The sequence below is a fragment of the Dendropsophus ebraccatus genome, chromosome 8 (assembly GCF_027789765.1).
Source record: "Dendropsophus ebraccatus isolate aDenEbr1 chromosome 8, aDenEbr1.pat, whole genome shotgun sequence".
NCBI lineage: Eukaryota > Metazoa > Chordata > Amphibia > Anura > Hylidae > Dendropsophus > Dendropsophus ebraccatus.
Genome location: NC_091461.1, coordinates 66,545,269 through 66,563,930, shown reverse-complemented (window position 1 = coordinate 66,563,930; position 18,662 = coordinate 66,545,269). Strand labels below are relative to the sequence as shown.

The 18,662-nt window shown below is 40.1% G+C and overlaps 1 protein-coding gene across 3 annotated transcripts in view; it reads left to right on the top strand.

Annotated features, from left to right (window-relative positions):
• LOC138799444 (cGMP-dependent protein kinase 2-like) overlaps nt 1-18,662 on the top strand; it is a 119,780-nt gene that overhangs the window by 73,665 nt on the left and 27,453 nt on the right. For 2 of the 3 annotated variants that reach the window (XM_069980616.1, XM_069980619.1), the window contains 6 exons: nt 6,629-6,779; nt 6,988-7,124; nt 11,867-11,956; nt 15,835-15,976; nt 16,474-16,637; nt 18,472-18,594. In XM_069980616.1, the coding sequence (XP_069836717.1) occupies nt 6,629-6,779; nt 6,988-7,124; nt 11,867-11,956; nt 15,835-15,976; nt 16,474-16,637; nt 18,472-18,594 (807 nt within the window). Of the gene's footprint in view, nt 1-6,628; nt 6,780-6,987; nt 7,125-11,866; nt 11,957-15,834; nt 15,977-16,473; nt 16,638-18,471; nt 18,599-18,662 lie in introns of those variants that run through there. The other variant, XM_069980617.1, reaches the window with a different exon arrangement.

The following is an 18,662-nucleotide window of genomic DNA, read 5'->3' as shown; positions in this document are numbered from 1 at the left end:
ACGAGCAAACAACAACAGTGAAATCGTCGTTGAGTCGTTCAGTATTTTTTTTCAACATGTCGAAAAAAAATCGATGGTCTTTCAACAATAATTCGCTAATCTTTTCGTTGAATAAAAAATCTTTCAGTCGTTCTTAAAATGTCTACCTACATTTCCCCACGTTTTAAATGACCATGTAACGATGTAACGACCGCAAAAAAATCATTACACTACAGATATCGTTCATGTTCCCACATGTATGGATAATGACATGTTTCTCTCTGTAATGTCTATTTTTTGTCTATGTATGTACCCCAGAATTGTAAAGAGCTGCGGAATCTGTTGGCGCTATATAAATAAAAATTATTATTATTATGTATTATGTGTTATTGTTCGCTTAAAAAAAACGTTAAGTGCTCGTTGACGAGCGGTCGTTGGAGCGAGTCTATGATGGCCTATCCTAAGGATCAATCATGTCAGTTTGGAAAACCCTTTTCAGTCCAGAGATTAATTGCAGCACTCACATATTGAGAGGGACTAGGAAGTACAGGGACTGGCAGTACCCAGGAAGCTTGAGAGGGGACTGGCAGGAAATCAGTAGTGATTGAAAATGAGCAGAATTCTTTAATTTTACACCATTCTAAGATGTTTTCAAAACATTTAAACTGTCAGACACTTACTTATAAATAATGGAGTTCTGGATTGTACATAGTGTAGTGGTTCACACTACATTTTTGCAATCCGTTTTTTCCATCCTTTTTTTTTGCATGTGTGTACATCCGTTTTGATCCATTATATTACATTATAAAAAGAACGGATCAAAACAGGTCCGTTTTTTTTTTTTACAGACACAAAAATAAGGATGACTACTTTTTTGTGTACTTAAAAAAAAAAACTGATCCGTTTTGATTCGTTTTTTTTTTATAATGGAATTCAATGGAAAAACCGATCAAAACAGATGCCCACACATGCATCAGTTTTTTCCATACGTTTTTCAACCGTTTTTTGCAAAAAAACATGGAAAAAACGGATTGTAAAAACGTAGTGTGAACCCTAACTTAGCATACATATATAGCTTTATATTATACAGCTGCCCTCTAATATGTGAATATCATTTGACTACATACTGTATTCATTTTCCTGAATCCTTCTATAAAAGCAGATAAAACAGCCGAGCGTTACATCAGTGGTAAAACATTCTTGTGTGAAAAAATTGTTTCATGACTCCCATAGAGAGTTCAATCTGCTGATCCCTAAATTACATTTCAAGAGCCAATCTACTGTATGCTTTCCCAGCCACAGATATACTCTTCTAACAAGGAGCAATTAATAAGAACACTTTCCTATCACTGTCCACTCACACCTACTGTATTTCTAATTACAGTCTAGGCTGCTGTATAGATCAGATAGCAATGCTGATTGCATGTCGAGGGTTTCTTATTTAGATTGTGTTTGAATTGAGTATTGTCTTCTTGTCCTTAATTTGCCAAATAGCAATTTATGCATAAAAGTTAAAGTTCCCTATAGCATTGTAAATAGAAAAGAACATAATCCATACATTTTTCTGCAATCTGCACAATGTTGGTTGGGTGCAAGAAGGGCTTTAATATGATCATGACAGACGTCTGTTGAGGATTATACTGCCAGGAACAGCTGCTCTGTACTCCAGTATCTCTTTTAATAACTCAATATATACTGTGACACGCAGTCTTCCTGTAAGGACCCCCTAGGAGCTATAATATGAAGACATTTATATTCCTGTCATGTGTTGCGTTTCATTTCACATCTAGCACATTTTATGTTGGAAATTGCATTCTAGATGTTTTACACTAGGGAATGGTGTTTAGTATCTTATTCAGTAGAGAGCAGAGCTCCGAGACATACAGATGTGTTCTTCTTTGCCTTTCCTCTTGCCTCGATATAATATCCTGACTTGTGTAGGGCAGGATGACCAGCTTAGAAAACAAAAAAAAGAATATGAAACATGATTTTACCATCCTCTGTTGGTAGATGTATATGCTACATGTAGTCCATTGGTTGTGGTGTGAATGGCAGCTTGCTAAGGGTTTTACATGAGTGATACAATCATATATCGAATTTAAAGTGCGCCAAATTGTGAGTCACTAACGACATTCAGGGGAAGGTAAAGGGGAACACATGTGTAGTCATCCAGGGCCTAAAAAATTGTAAGGATCTTCAAGGTGGGCATAAAAATGTGGATTTGGTGCATAAGTCACTTCTGACTTCTAACATTTGAGTAAATATATACAAAATATTAAAAACTTTAAAAAGGTTAGCCACCTTTCACTTGATTGTAGAAGAATACTGTTTTGGGTACTTACGGTTTTCTTGTGCAGCAGAATGGAGCTCCTGTTCATTGATGGAGACTGATGGAGGGTCATTAGAATATATTATGTTACCTTGTCTCCTGCACCTATGTTTTTTTTCCAGAATGCAGCTTACTACAATTTGCCCCTCCATTAGCCATCTATTGACAGGAGCAATGTTCTACTGTACTCAAGGACAGGGGCAGAAGGGGGCAGGACTGTATAAAGCACCACTTCTATGCAGAAGAGGCATTGTATATTAGTATAGTATATCAGTAGTACAATATTTTTCGAAAATCAAATGAAAGGTGGCCAACCCCTTGAAGGCCATCTTCAACCATCCATAAAAAGTAAACAAGCTGCTTTGCTTGCAGGAATGCCACAGCTCATGGCTAATTGTAAGTGTGAGGGAGTTGGACCCCAACAGGTCTAATATTATAGGCATATCCTAAATATAGGACATCAATAATAAAAGGTTAGGTTAAATGATGATTATGTCTATATCGTTAAGCTCCATTTCAGCCTACTCACTTGTAAGCTGGAGACTGGAGAGGTTGGGGGCATTGTTTTGGAGATCCACTGGTGTTTACCATGCTGGTAAATTGAGTTAATTTTCAGCGATCTAACACCTTTGCTCATAATTGAAAAGGGCTAAAAGGGCTTAATAAGGTTTAGGAGGGGCCACAATCTGAGGTTAGTTGGGGGAAAGATTAGGAGCAAAATGGGAAAATATTACTTTAGGCTAGATGTGCATTACAGATCCGCAGCGGATTTCACACTTCAAATTCGCTGGGAAATCCGCTGTGGATCCCAAACTGTCTTTTTCAATGAGAAGACAATCCTGCTGAAAGTACTGTGTGTAAATGCCGGCCCCCTTTACCTGCCGCTGCCCGGAGCATACTTTACCTGATCCACGCTCCAGCTGCATCTGAGGCTCCTGATCCCCACAGGTCCCACTCAGCCAATCAGTGCACGGCCCCATCGCAGTTACTGATTGGCTACACGGGACCTATGGGGAACAGGAGCCTCAGATGCAGCCGCAGCGTGGACCAGGTAAAGTATGCTCCAGGCAGCATTGAAAATGGCAGTGTGGGATCTGCAAGGAAATCCGTCCTGTGTGAATCTAACTGCTTGGATCAAACATCGGGCAGATGTGGTTGATAAATCTACAATAACTGAATATAAACTTGCCTGGGATAAACATATATCCATCCTAAGATTATAATAATAAAGAAAATAATATAAGGGTGGACTACAGTAGATAGACCAGATTGTCTTTTTCTGCCAACAATCTTTTACGTTTCAATGAACTTAAATGACTGACAGCTTGAAGTATAAAGTGCATTTTGCTTCAGGCATTCCTAATGGCATTAAAAAAGAATCCTGCTGGAGTACAAAGATGTCCTACTGACACATATATGCAATGTATACACACTGTGTCCGCCAGCTACTAGTTCACACGCCTTGTGTTTTTGTATCTTGTATTTATACACAAGACTTCACTAACCCTTTACATTGCATCATTAAAGTTCTCGTTGGACACACATTGACCAGCAAACCATATCTTAATCTAATCTAGTTACAAGCAATGGAGAATAAACGGAAATTCTATTAAATATTTATGGTACAAGATGTAATACATTTACTTCAGTGCACTATAATGCAGTGGAGTTTTTCTTTATAAACTGCTGGATAGATTGGATGGGAATGCATCAGATGTAACAGTTTTTAGTTTTGGAAACATAATAATATCATGGTGGTCAAGGTTGTGAAGAAAACAGGTGATAAGACATCTGCCCCAGTCAAAAACAGGTGGTAGAAAAAACAAGTGATGGGACACCGCTCTAGTCACTGACTGGTTAAACAGGCAACCACTCAGCCAGGCCGTGACATTGCTGCTACAGGAGCTGGGTACGTGACATACCTGGTTTCCTGCAAAAGATGACAGGTGGTGGCGATGAACTGACAGGGACAGATGAGTTCCCTTGTTTGTTTGATTTTTAGCCCACCCCTGCCTGCCATTTTTTTTACGTCAGTGGGACTTCCTCTTTAAATTGGTTATCCCGCAAAAGTCTTCCCATACTTATCAGCTGCTGTATGTCCCGCAGAAAATATTGTTTTCTTTTTAGTCAAACACAGTGCTCTCTGCTGACATCTCTGTCCGAGACAGGAACTGTCCAGAGTAGCAGCAAATCCACATAGAAAACCTTTCCTACTCTGGACAGGTTCTGTCCCCGTACACTTTGTTGTTTACTCCACGGTCCGGTGGGACTGTTAGGAGCACTAATCTGCCCCCTATCGATGATACAGCCAGCCCCCTGGCATGCTGGCACTATGGGGTGGGGCAGTGCTCCTAACGGTCTCACCAGATCGTGGAGTGAATAACTAAGTGCACTGGAACGGCTCTGAGGATGAAGGTGATACCTTTTATCCTCAGCACCTGTTGTGTAATAGCGACTTATCAGCAAGTTGGATTCATCTAACCTGCTGATAGTTCCCCTTTAAAGGGTTAGTCTGGTCAAACTTGAAAAAACAGGGATGGCAATGGGTGGTGGGAAAATAATAATCAAGGTATACTTACCCGTTCCAGTGATATCACAGGATGGGGAGATACAGGAGACCAGCAGATACATGAGCGGGGGCATTGGGGCTGCAGGGACCTAGTATAGGTACGTATAACTTGATTATTATGTTTCCACCACCCTTTGCCCTCTCTGTTTTTTGTTTTTTTCTTAAGTTTGCCAGGACTACCCCATTAAGTGTAAGCAACCTATTGTTAGAGATGAATAGCTCTGACTAGACATGAATGCTTAGAGCAAGGGAGTTAAGTCTCCCAGCACGTTCTCCTGATCACTGGAGGTCTCAGCACTAAGACCCCCACCAACCAAATCTTTTCCCAGATAAGTACTCTTTAAAGGCCCTATTACATAGGCCGATCCAGAGCAGCAAATACATCCCGACCTGTCAGATAAGCACTTATTTGCTCCTTGTTCCCCGCTCACTCCGGATTCCATTAAACAGGCCGACAGCAAACGGGTAAATGCCGGGGGTGGGGCGATGGGGAGCTGCGGGACAGGGTTGTTGATAGGAGATAGCGGTGGGCTGCTGCTGCCACTCCTATTGCAAGGAGCAACAGCCAGCAGACCGTTGTTATCATTGACAATTTTATTAACATGTTGAAAGGCAAGTATCAGCCGACATCGTGCATGTTGGCTGATTGTTGTCTTTTAACAGTAGATATTACACCATAATCACTAGGGCCTTAAAGGACAAGTGCCATGAAAAACTTTTTCCCAGTATTTGAAGCACATTACAAAGTTATATAACTGTGTAATATGCTTCAATCACCTATCTGCCTCCCTTCCCTGTCTTTTCCCCCCTCCACCCCCCACCAGGAAGTGTCCTGACTCACACAGACCTGATTACTGTCGTCACCGTCACCAAGCTCTTCTCTCAGCTCCTTCTCCTGTTACACCAGCCTCCCCCCTCCCCTGCCTTGTCAGGTGACTCAGCTTGCTCACCTCCGATTGGCTGAACAACTGCAAGCCATCACTTGTCACATGTCACTTGCTTATCTTTCCTCAGACTGACTCTGGCACATAGGCAGCTCCCCCCTCCCCTCATACCCTCTCTCCCCCTCCCCTCATACCCTCTCTCCTGCTGCCCTGGACTCAGTGAAGGAGTCATGTCACTAGAGAAGATAAGCTGAGCAAGCAGAGTCACCTGACAAGGAGGGGGAGGGGAAGGCTGGTGTAACAGGACCTAGAGCAGCCCTCCTGCTGATGACTCATCCTCACAAGAAGGAGCTGCCTGGTGACGGTGACGACAGTAATCAGGTCTGTGTGAGTCAGGACACTTCCTGGTGGGGGGTGGAGGGGGGAAAAGACAGGGAAGGGAGGCAGATAGGTGATTGAAGCACATTACAGAGTTATATAACTTTGTAATGTGCTTCAATTACTGGGAAAAAGTTTTTCATGGCACTTGTCCTTTAAGCCAAGCCTTACAGTTTTGGATGTTTAAGAACTGTATGTCCAATATTGAAGATCTTGCTGAATAGTGCCATCTGCACGCTCTATGTGCTGCCACACGGTTTCTCCCCTGAGGTTAGTGGGTAAAACTGCAACCAAAATGCAATGTCAACACCTTGGTAATGTCTGAAAAAAATAAAATGTTTCTCCATTCTCTTCCAGTACATATTTCAATATTATCTTGTTCCCTTATGTATAGTTTTGGGGCAGTTGTCAGGAAAAGAGAATAATGTACTGTATCTTCTTCTTTGAAGAAAAATAATTCCTAGGATTGAATATATGTGTTCCTTGCAGACGAAAGAGTCTTCACCATTCAGTTTCACGTGATAACTCAGAGGTCAACCAGCTAAGAGAGTTAGTATCCAGATTCTCCAGCACTTCTCCATTCCGATACTTGGATGTTATCACAACTCTTGGTACTGGAGGATTTGGCCGGGTTGAGCTGGTAAGATATTTCAAGTAAACCTAAAAATTTACACTTGTAGGGCTTTTTACTAGTTGCATCCACAAAAAAATCATAGCCAATTATGCTTTTCCAGTTAAAAAAAAAAAAAAAAGCAGCATCGATATATACCATACCGATAAAGAACAAATGGATTTCTAAGGACTTATTACTACAAGCACAATCTTAAATATGTTTCATGCACTTCCAGGTGAAACTAAAAGATGAAGATATGACTTTTGCCCTGAAGTGCATTAAGAAAAAGCACATTGTGGACACACATCAACAAGAACATGTGTACTGGGAGAAGAATATATTGCAGCAGATCAATTGCCCTTTCATCATCAGGTAAAATATTTTTTTATTTTTTTTTATATATATATCTCCAGATAGTTATGCTTCCAAACATGACACCTTTAATACATACACTGATGTAAGTGACTGTGTGCCCATAATACTGACTACATTTTGAGGTTGTAAAGAAAATGTTATTAAAGTAAATTAAACATGTTAATTTCCAGGATAAGGCCTGGTTATGAGAAATCAGAGGAACCACAAAGATAATAGTTTGTGCTTGGTAAATAACCACAGCTCTTTTAGTCAGTGTATATATATATATATATATATATATATATATATATATATAGTAAATTAATACTCTTATAATGTATATACTGGAGTCTTTACACAATGGGGGAGATTTATCAAAGGGTGTAAAATTTAGACTGGTGCAAACTGGCCACAGCAACCAATCACAGCTCCTCTTTCCTTTCACCAGAGCTGGAAGCTGAGCTGTGATTGGTTGCTGTGGGCAGTTTGCACCAGTCTAAATTTTACACCCTTTGATAAATCTCCCCCAATGTGTTCTAGTAAACATTTACTGGAGCCATTGAAGATTTGAAGCCATGGCTGAATTCGCACCTAGTAGTTTGGTCAATATTTGATCCTCTCTTTAGTCAAGATTTTAGCTAAAACCAGAAGTGGGTTCTAAACACAGAAAAAAGGTCAGGTCTTTCTTTGTAGCTTTTCTTTGTACCGTTTCCACTCTGGGTTTAGCCTAAAATATTGCACAAAATGAGTACCATAAACTGACTGAAATGATATGTGTGAAACCAGCCTTATAGCTAGGGATAAGAACATATAAAACATGAATTTCTGTGTTACACTCTCTTACTGTTGTACATCATATCTGTTTCAAACGCATAAAAAATAAGTGGCTAAATGGTAGTTTAACATATCATAAGCATATAACATATAACAATATAATGCTGCGTTTACACAAAGCAATATTTCGCCCATTCGATCGTTTAACGATTTTGAAGTAACGATTTGGTTTCTACAACGATCAGCGTTTAGACAAATAAATCGTTAGAAAATTTGTAAGAAAAATCGTTATTGCAATCGTTTCTATCGTTCCATATTTCACATAGGGTGAATCTTTGAAAGACTGTTTACACGAAGCAATTTGCGAATTTTTAGGGAACAACGTTTGAGTTGAAAGATCAAAATGAATGACTTCTCGCTCGTTGCTTGATCATTTGGTGTGTTTACACAAAACGATTATCACTCGAATGCGATTGTTATTGCATATATTCGAACGATAATCGTTCCATGTAAACGCAGCATAATACTCTTGGGTCGTAATAACAAAACCACCTGCCTATTATTGTGTAGGCCCTCCTGTGCTGCTAAAACAGATCTGTAACAAGTGATTAAGTCTGTTAGATGTCTAATATCCCCTCTGAAACATCACAAACTGATAAATAACCTGACGAATGGAAAACATGTATTTATATAACATTATAATCAAGGACATGACCATAAAAATATGTATCATTACTAATAGCCCACATTATAGTGATAAGATTCTATTTACCATAGTTTATTACTGGACCTTATATAATATTATTTGTTTTTGCAGTATCCCCTAATGATATTTTATATTGTAGGCCACTACTAATGATATATAGTTCATGGTCCGCCGGCTCCCAGTGTTACGCTCTGCCCTGCCCTCTGTGACGTGGCTCCATTAGAATCAATGGAGTCACGTCACAGAGGCGAGATCGTCACACTGGGGGCCTGTGGACCTGCCTCCAATGCTCCATGGTGGACTGGTGCTCGGTAACAGACCAGTGCCGTATGCAGGAATTGGGCGGCAGTTCAAAATAAGGGCCGCGACACTGGCATCCCCATGCCGACGCTGGTCTGTTCAATTTAAAAAAAAACAAAGTGATGTACCTAGTGGTAAATTCGCTTTAAGAGCCCATATGTGATATGTGTAAGAAGATCCCTATCACATCCTTATCATAGACATGCACACATTAATGTTTTTAAATAGAGAGTTTTTACAGACTGATAATTTTATTTTTGTGCTGGAGAATTCTGGTGCTTGTTTCACCTCTATAGACAACCCAGGGTATCTCAGAGTTGCATTGCTAGCCATTTATTTTAATGGCTGCCTTGTAAAACAACATTTTACCTGCGGTGGCAGCGGAAAGGAAAATGTATGGTTGTACAAAACTTCCTTCGGCGATCATGGCAATCACTGGGATGGTTGTTTTTAGAGAGAGGATTATCCTGATGAGACTTTAATGATTATGGTAATAGGGTGAAGAAATGATCTGGACCCATGCTCAGCTACTGTATCCTCAATACTTTTTCATGCTAATCAGAAATGAAGCTCAGAGCCTTCCGTTAGAACAAATTAATGTTGACATTAACTGATTATTATTACTAATTAATATTGGCATTACCAAGTCTTGTCAAAGTGTGTATCAGCTTACTGTGAGGTCAGGCACCTAAATCATTAACTTTTTCAGAAACCTTTATAGAAAGATAATTTTAATTCATTTCAGTCTTAATTACTTTTTGTAGTATGGTGAAGTTAGTATACTAGTGCACTTTCTGGCTTTTAATTTTTAGATAAATAGAAGCTAACACATCAGGCTTTCTGCCCATTACATACACAGGGTTAAACATCAACATGGCATACAGGCGTCAATCAGAGGTGATTAAGTAAAGTGTCACTGTCGTTATAACTTTCTAAGTCTAAATCAACAGGAGATGTGATATAAAGCAAGTTTACAATAGACATGCTTTTTGGTCTCCTTCTTATTGATAAAAAGAGACTAGATGATCACTCAGATGACTGGGACTTCATGTGTTTGGTGTCTTTTTTACAACCAGCACAAGACTGAAAATCTGCCTTCAGGAGATTGGACCTGGATGTTATATAAGTATAGCTTTGTTTTACAGCATGATAACTAATACTAATAGTATTGAATGTAAATTGCTTTATATTGATACAGTTGATTTAGATTTTGAAAGTTATAACAACAGAGTCCATTTAAAGACTGAAGATGCATATGTGAAGGAGTTATCTGGGTTTAGAAAAAACACAGCTACTTTCTTGCAAAAACAGCACTACCCCTGTCCCCAGGTTGTGTGTGGTATTACAGTATCATATGCAAACTGAGGGCAACTTGATTAATAAAGTCAAATTAATAGCTAATAATGAAAATGGTTTATTTTGAGCTGATAACATTTAGGGTATAAACCCACACACCGTATATGCAGCGTATTTACTGCTGCGATACGCAGCAAACTCGCAGCAAACTCGCAGCAAACTCGCAGCAGATTAGATCTAAATAACTGAACACAGCATCAAATCTGTACCAACAAATCTGCTGCGTATTTGTTGCATATCTGCTGCATATACGGTGTGTGGGTTTATACCCTTATAGAGAATTCAGCTAATAGCTGTAATATTGATAAAAGTTACCGTCCTACAGTTCATCAATCGGCATGCTGCGTGCCGGGTGTGATGTAATATGGCATGTGATAACACATAATTAAAAAATTTTCATTATCCATTTTCATACTCTTTGGAAGGCTACTATCTTGCTAGATATCACAGAATCCAGCTGTATTTAAATGGCTTGCCCAGGATCAGACAATTTGGCTACTGTCTTGCAGAACCATCACCACGCCACACACTGTATCAGGTATTGCAGCTCACCACTGTTGCACTAAACAAGGCATAGGGTCCTATTTCATAGGGCGATTATCGGCCCCCATCATGCCGCCAAATAGGTCCAACAATCAGCCAAGCACTCGATCACTGGCTGATCAGGTAGTTTTATCCCATCAAAAAAATTATCAGCCATCAGCATTTTTTTTTGCAAAGCCTATAAACAGGGCTGGATTATTTGCATTGTTTCCAGCTGCCATTATCAGCTATCAGCCACAGATCCCTTATTGCACGGGGAGATGTGCGACTGACGGCTGATAATGGCAGCAAGGAGCCGTTTGAACAATCCAGCCCCCTTCATAGGCTTTGTAAACAAATGCTGATCTGCATTTATTAACATAGAGCACTGGACCGTGTAATAGGGCCTTAAGCGGAAGTGCATACAGCCTGTAAACAGTTGTGGTGGTGTTTTTGGAATACTTCATGCAGGTGTTTTTTGTTTGTTTTTTATTCTGCATAACCCCTTTGAGTATTTGCCAGCACTGAAATCTACATCATGTTTAAACACTGTGTATCTAGAATAAGAATCTGATGGGCTATTTGTGTGACTGTCATTAATGGGATTGCATGGGGGTGAGCTGTTGCCACTTAATTTTGCAGGAACGAGCTGTGCCATGAAACATTTTGCATCAAGGGAGTAAAACATCTTATAATAAATAAGAATATTAAAACAATGTCATGAAGAAGCAGTAATGCAATGATAACGTCTGTCTGCTGCCTGTAATTTTCCATTTGTTAGAGTTATGATTTTTTGTGGATGATCAGGTTGTCAAACAAGAAAGTAACAAAAAGAACAGACAAATGTATTTTTCCCTGATGCAGCCATTGTTAGTGTTCTCATGGAAGGAACCGTCAGCCTGTACAGATGCTCTTACAATAGACATGTTCAATATTGATGATCTGCTATAGTAAATACAAAAGATGGCTTATGAATTCCGCCGATACAGTGTGTTATTAATGACTTGAAACAGTACTGCGCTTTGCTTATCTGTTTACTTGGCAGCTTCATCCCTGTGACAGATATGTCAGATATGTCAGACATTTTCTCCTTGTTTTGTAGGCTGTACAGGACTTTCAGGGATGCCAAATATGTCTACATGCTCCTGGAGGTGTGTCTTGGTGGCGAACTCTGGAGTATCCTCAGAGACACGTGAGTTGTGTAGATAGGCAACAAGGAACCCATCACAGTGAAAATTCAGTCCAATCTACAGGCAGCATGTTGTAGAAACGTTGGGGATGAGAAGATTTATATAGTTCTGTTACAAAGTTATACGATATTTTGTCCTTAATTTACTTACTGTAAATCTGTACTCATTCCGGGTTTAGTAGTCCAGTGGGTGGTCCTACTCAGTGATTGACAGCCATCCATATGTATGTAAGACCTCCCACTGGACTACTAAGCTTGGAATGAGGACATATTTCACTAAATAAATGTGGTTGATAGGTTAAAAATCCACAGTTTTCATTTATTAGTATCAACTACCATATATTGGGTATATTAATAACAGTCAGTATATTGCACATGGAATTACTGCTCCATAAAGGATGAAACTATTCCATTTTATCTTAAATGTTTGAGATCACTCTGCATTACAGTAGGCCTTAATGTAAAACAACGAAAATTGCATCTTGTCTGCTTCAAAGAGCCTTCTGAGAATATTGTATACGGTATTTCCTCCAGATTTTGCAATTGCTTTGATGGGAAACTCAAAAATATATACTTTTTAATATGATGGACCATGTAATAAATATCATACATCTCAAACATGCAATGGAATCTTCACTACATAAAATCTCTAATTGTATAAATAAAAGACATAGGTTTTTCATGGCTTAAGGTATTGCCATCTCAGCTAATATAATTATACTTGAAGGTCTCGTCAAGATAAATATTTTTGCAAATAATTTAGCAAACTTGTCCCCTTCTGATATGTCCAGTTTTTTTTTTCTGCCTTTGTTGACTTGTTTCCTAGGTTACAGAGACCACCCCTCTTCTCTAAAAGTAGTGGTCTGGCTGATATATACATATATACATTATCGGGAAAATTTATGAAAGGGTGTAAGTGCAGTGTCCCAGTACAGAAGGTTTTTCCTCTATATCCCTGTGTATCTCTGTGTATATCTGTATTTCATTTGTCTCTGTACTGGAAAGGGTTAATGGCCACTGCAAAAGGGTTGTGTTATGTTGCCCCCAGTGTTCAAGTCTGGTATTTCTCATATTTCTCTATGCATATTCATTTGCCTATATAGTGGTGTGATGATGCAACTGGCCTAGTGTCACGTGACTTCCTTGGATGCCATAGTAATCCCAATAGCTGGCGAGCTTTTGGCTGGGGTCAGTTAGTCACTTCCCTTTTACCTCAGTAGTCTTCTCTCTACCCTCAAGAGAGAAGGTTGTGCTGTTCTCTCCTCCACCTTCAGGAGGGAGAACGTGCTCTGCTGCTTCCAAGCAAGGCCGCAACTCAGGGTGATTCGCTCCCCTGTTCCATAGACAGATTCCCGTCCAGTCCTGACCAGTCTCTTCTTCAAGATTCGTCAAAGCGGCACTAAGCCGCGAAACTGCGGTCACCCACCTTGTCTCCCCCGCTCCCCCTGCGCACAGCAATAAAAGCCGGATGGTCTGAATAGACTGCTGGTGAGTGCCTCCTTTTATCCTTTATTCATTGTTCATTATATTCAAAGATCTGGTTGTCGTTCTTCAGTCACTACTTCTCTCATCATCACCAACAGCAAGTATTCTATTCAGTCTATTCCGCCCAGCATCATTCTCAGTGAACTACTACCCTCATTCTCCGTTAAGATTCCTCTCATCCAAAGTAACTCTGTCACACCACAGCCTATTGCAACATCACCCATCTGCTTAGTTATATTCAAGTTTACCAATTCCTGGTTGCTTCCAGAGAGACTGTTGCTATTGACAATCACTGTGTTAATAAACGCACAACCACCATTGTTTCTGAACCCTGGCATTGGTCTAGTTATTGGTGCCTTGACTAAGGCCAACAAAGAATTGTTGGGGCCCTGCATGGTCAGGTTCCCGTGGGTTAGTCACCTCCCCTCTTGCCATAACCGTGACCTAACATCTGGCAACTGGCTACCCGGGTCTGACCTACCAACGCTGACAAATACTACTCCCAGCAGGTCACCCTCATCACATAAATATACACCTGGTGTAAACTGCCCACAGGAACCAATCACAGCTCCTTATATTTTATCAGAGCTGAAAGCTGAGCTGTGATTGGTTACTGTGGGCAGTTAACACCAGTTGTATATTTACACCCTTTCATATATCTCCCCCTATATCTCTATACATCTGTCATTAATAGGCATTTGTTTTATTGTGTATTATAGAGATGAACTGAGATAGACATGGATTACCACTTACACAGGCCACATTTAGGGAATTAGACAATAGCACCCCAACTTCTCAAAAAAAAAAACGGATCAAAATGCATCCATTTTTTTAGCTTACACAAAATCCGTTTATTGTTGCTTTTTTTTTTATAATGGAAGTCAATAGAAAAACAAATCAAAATGGATGCACACAAGCACATTAATTTCTCATCCATTTTTGGCATTGAACAGATGAAAAAAACTGATTGAAAAAATGAAGTGTGAACCAAACCTTAGCCACGAAGCTTGTTTTTGTAAGGAGAGGAAGCTTGATCACTTTTTTTCTTCAAAATACTTTACACTGAGGGGCAAATCATTGCCCTACCCTTAGTATTTTCTGGGATATGTACTGTAATAACTTATGTCCCGGGCCCAGATACCTCTAAAAAGACTGTCATCCCACTAGGTTTGTGGTTCATGACCAGTACCAAGAAGTGTGACTCCATATTACAATAAATTTCCATACCATCACAAGTGACCCAGCTCTAGTTGACGGCCATCTACAAAGGTACTCTTCAAATAGAATCAGTAAACTACAAGTGCCTTATGTTTCAAGTAAAGTCACTGTTGTCTTTTTGTTCTGTACCTCATCAACACCAAGGGCATCTCCACCAACACCTCATGCAGCAGTATCAGAGAAAGCCCTAGGGGGAACTACAAGGTTGACCACTATCAACACCTAGGCTTTAACCTCTATGTCAGTTGGACCTCAGGAGAGGGAGAGTTGCTTGGACTCTGCATTCGACAAGAAGTTATTTATTCAGTGATTCTCTCTAATCCCGATTCCCCTCACTACAGTCAGCTACACAGGGAAAGGGCAACATATCAGGAGAAAGGGGCAAGTTTCCTAAATTAATGGATATGCAAAAATTTTGAATTTGACAAGCCCTACAAGTATAACTATATCAGTTAAGATGGAAATATCCCTTTAAATGTAACACCGTGCAACAGTTTTGGCTTAAAACTAAGGTATTTATCTGCCCCCAGTGTTTATTATTGATGTATGACAGTGTATCTAGCCTTTTATATAGGATTGATTCGCTGTAGGGTCTCATATGCATGACCTTATTATGCCTTTATGTAAAGATCGGTGTTGTATGCATCCATAACTGTGCACCCATAGAATTCTATGCAGCCTTACTGAAAGCTTATCTGCCTCCAACACACGGAATCCAATGGAGTTCCTGCAGCTCCGCCGCATGCAAGAGGTCTTGTATTCCCCTGACACTGCCTGCACAAAGCTAATTCCAGATATCAAAGGATCCAGCAGATGGAGTATTTCCTATTTAGCATGTATAAAACTGATAGATACAACATAATATATTAACACATAAAAATATTAAGAAACCAGGGGTAAACATGATACCTAAGGCAAGGATTGAGTCTGTGATTATTCTCAGTGTTACATTAAGTTTTATATTTTCTAATTAATATGCAAATTGGAGGTATATCACCATGAAGCCCGTGTCAATTGCCTTATTTACTGGGCTGTTATACCAGATCTCATCAAAAACTTTTACATAATATAATCTTCTTATAATTATTATCTGCATTCATAAACATTACTGGTATATGCTCTGTCCCAAAATATAGAGTATCGATTGTTTTGTTTTCTTTGTTTTTTTGTACTCTCAGGGGGTCTTTTGAGGAGGCCACTGCCCGATTCTGCATTGGATGTGTCCTTGAAGCTTATGACTACCTGCACAATCGAGGAATTGTCTACAGAGATCTCAAACCAGAGAATCTTCTTCTTGATTCGGAGGGATATATTAAGATGGTTAGTAGTCAAATGTGGCAAGGGGGCAAGGTTAGAAAAACTGTTGCAAACAGCAGCCACTATGGGGGGAATTTATCAAACATGTAAAGTGAAACTGGCTCAGTTGCCCCTAGCAACCAATCAGATTCCACCTTTCATTCCTCACAGACTCTTTGGAAAATGAAAGTGGAATCTGGTTGCTAGGGGCAACCGAGGCAGTTTCACTTTACACTATGTTTGATAAATCTCCCCCAAAGGTCATAAGCAAATACTGAAAAATGTAGACGCTATACTTTGCAAATTTGCCACCAATCACATACAAATTGCACCATTTTAAATTGTCTAAATAACAGGTACAAATGCATAAATAAATGCTCACATTAATTAAAAGTAAAATATTCTCAACATACTTATGTCTCAATAAAATATAAGAATTAGGGATGGTTTTAAGCAAAAATGAATTCACACAGAAAGTTTTATAGTTTTTAAGCTTACTTTGTATGCTTGGTGTTCTTTAGGTAGATTTTGGGTTTGCAAAAAGAATTGGAGCAGGAAAAAAGACATGGACATTTTGTGGAACCCCTGAGTATGTGGCCCCAGAGATTATCATGAATCGGGGACATGATTTTGGGGCAGATTACTGGTCACTTGGTATTCTCATCTACGAGCTCCTAACTGGGAGGTGAGTAATTATTTTGTTTTATTTTGGAATAAATTGTCAAAAGTTGTCCTTACACATTATGGCCATTCACATTACAACTTTGAGAGGGAATGTTCCATGAAAGCCAGTATTAGTTTGTTGCACTTTGTCATACACCACAGCCATATTTACTATCCCTGTTACATTATGCACAGTGGGCCAAAGGATAAACAAAAACTGTAAAATTACATTCTCTGTACAATCCACATAATACACAATACACACTAAAATTCATAAAACTTCCAGCTATGGTAATTGAACAGGCCATGTCTGTCATGCGAGTGCTGTAGCCTCCTTATCTGATGCCAGTCACAGCTCGTTCCCTTCAATGGAATGAGCTGCAATATCAGGCTACATAGTGTACAGAGCTATAAAATGAAGAAGCTGCAGTGATTGTCTGAGCCCCACAGTTCCTTCAATCAGCTGATTGGCAGAGGGGCCTGGTGATTTACCCCACATGTTAAAGGGCCTGACCATTTTACCCTTAGGGAATGTGCACACTATGGAATCCTGGTTGATCATCTGCCGCGGATTCTGCAGCTCGCCCCCACTCGTGGCCGTGCACATATCCACCTGTGCCATAGACTCTGATCTATGCGCAGGCAACTTCTGGCGCCTGCACGAAAAAATTTAACGGATTCATTCTTCGCGCGGACCTGTAATGGATTATAATAGGTCCTTTCCGTGCAGAAGCCCGGGGCCCTGAGCTGCTGGGGTGCCCATGGCCACTTTAAAAAAATTATACTTTCAGTGGTGTATTGTCTCCTGACTACAGTTCTGCCATGATTTGCAGAAAATAACAGCTTTTTACTGCAATTTTGCACAAATCAGGACATCATGACATTATATATCCTGTACTATGAACACCACGCTAGGGCAGCAAAAGTTACAGTGGGATGGGAGGCCCAGATTTGGTGAACAGCCCAAGGCCTATGGTAAAGTTAATCCGCGGACGCGGACGGCAGAATCTGTCTGACCATAGAATGGAGTCGGCCACATGCGTGCGGCCGCAAGTGGGGGCAGGCTGAAGAATCTGCGATGGATGATCTGCCCGGGTTCCATAGTGTGCACAAAAATTACACAATGAAAAGTACATGTCACTCACTTCCAACTATGTGCTCCTTCTGTACCTTGTTCTCAATATACGAGAAGCCCAGTCTCCTTGCTGCTCTATCCTTAGATGTACTTTTGGCAAAAATCCCGTCCATAAGATGGCTCAACATGGAGGAGCAACTGAGTTTTCTGTGGACAGTGTATCCCTATAGAGCAGTGCTTCTCAAACTTTTTCTACTGGAGCCTCACCCAAAAGACCAAGGCAATGCCTAGGCCTCACCAGACTGACCAAGAGGGTGCCTGGGCCTCACTATCTGTGGTGAAAGTCCATTTAAAAGCTGAAAATAATGCTAGGGAGGTCTTTCACCCGTCTCCCAAGCTCTGTACACTAATAAATTAAGTACAAAATAAATTATTATTGTTGCTAAAATGGTGATTTTTGCAAACAGCAAAAGGACTGTGTAAATTATAGTAACTTTGTAAAAACTGGCTCCCCAGCTGGGCCTCACCAACAACTAGGGGGCGCCTCACTGGTGAGGCCCACCTCACAGTTTGAGAAGCACTGCTATAGAGAATGCTGAGTAATGTACTGTATATGGCACATGCTCCTCCCATGTAGAAGTGACTTGTCATTTTAGAAAATCTGCTTAAAGTAACCATACACAGACACACAGACAATGAACAGGTTTCAAACGCACGTAAGAAAAGATACATAAACTTGGAGAAACTCTAATATTTAATACTAGTTTATTTGTGTTTTTAGTCCTCCATTCTCTGGAACAGATCCCATCAAGATTTATAACATGGTTTTAAAAGGCATTGAAAAGGTAGACTTCCCACATCGCATTGGACGTCGCTCAGAAGACCTTATCCGTAGATTGTGCAGGTAATCAGATGCTGTTATATACACTATGGGCCACATGTATCATCCGGCGAATGGATGATTTTCGGCGG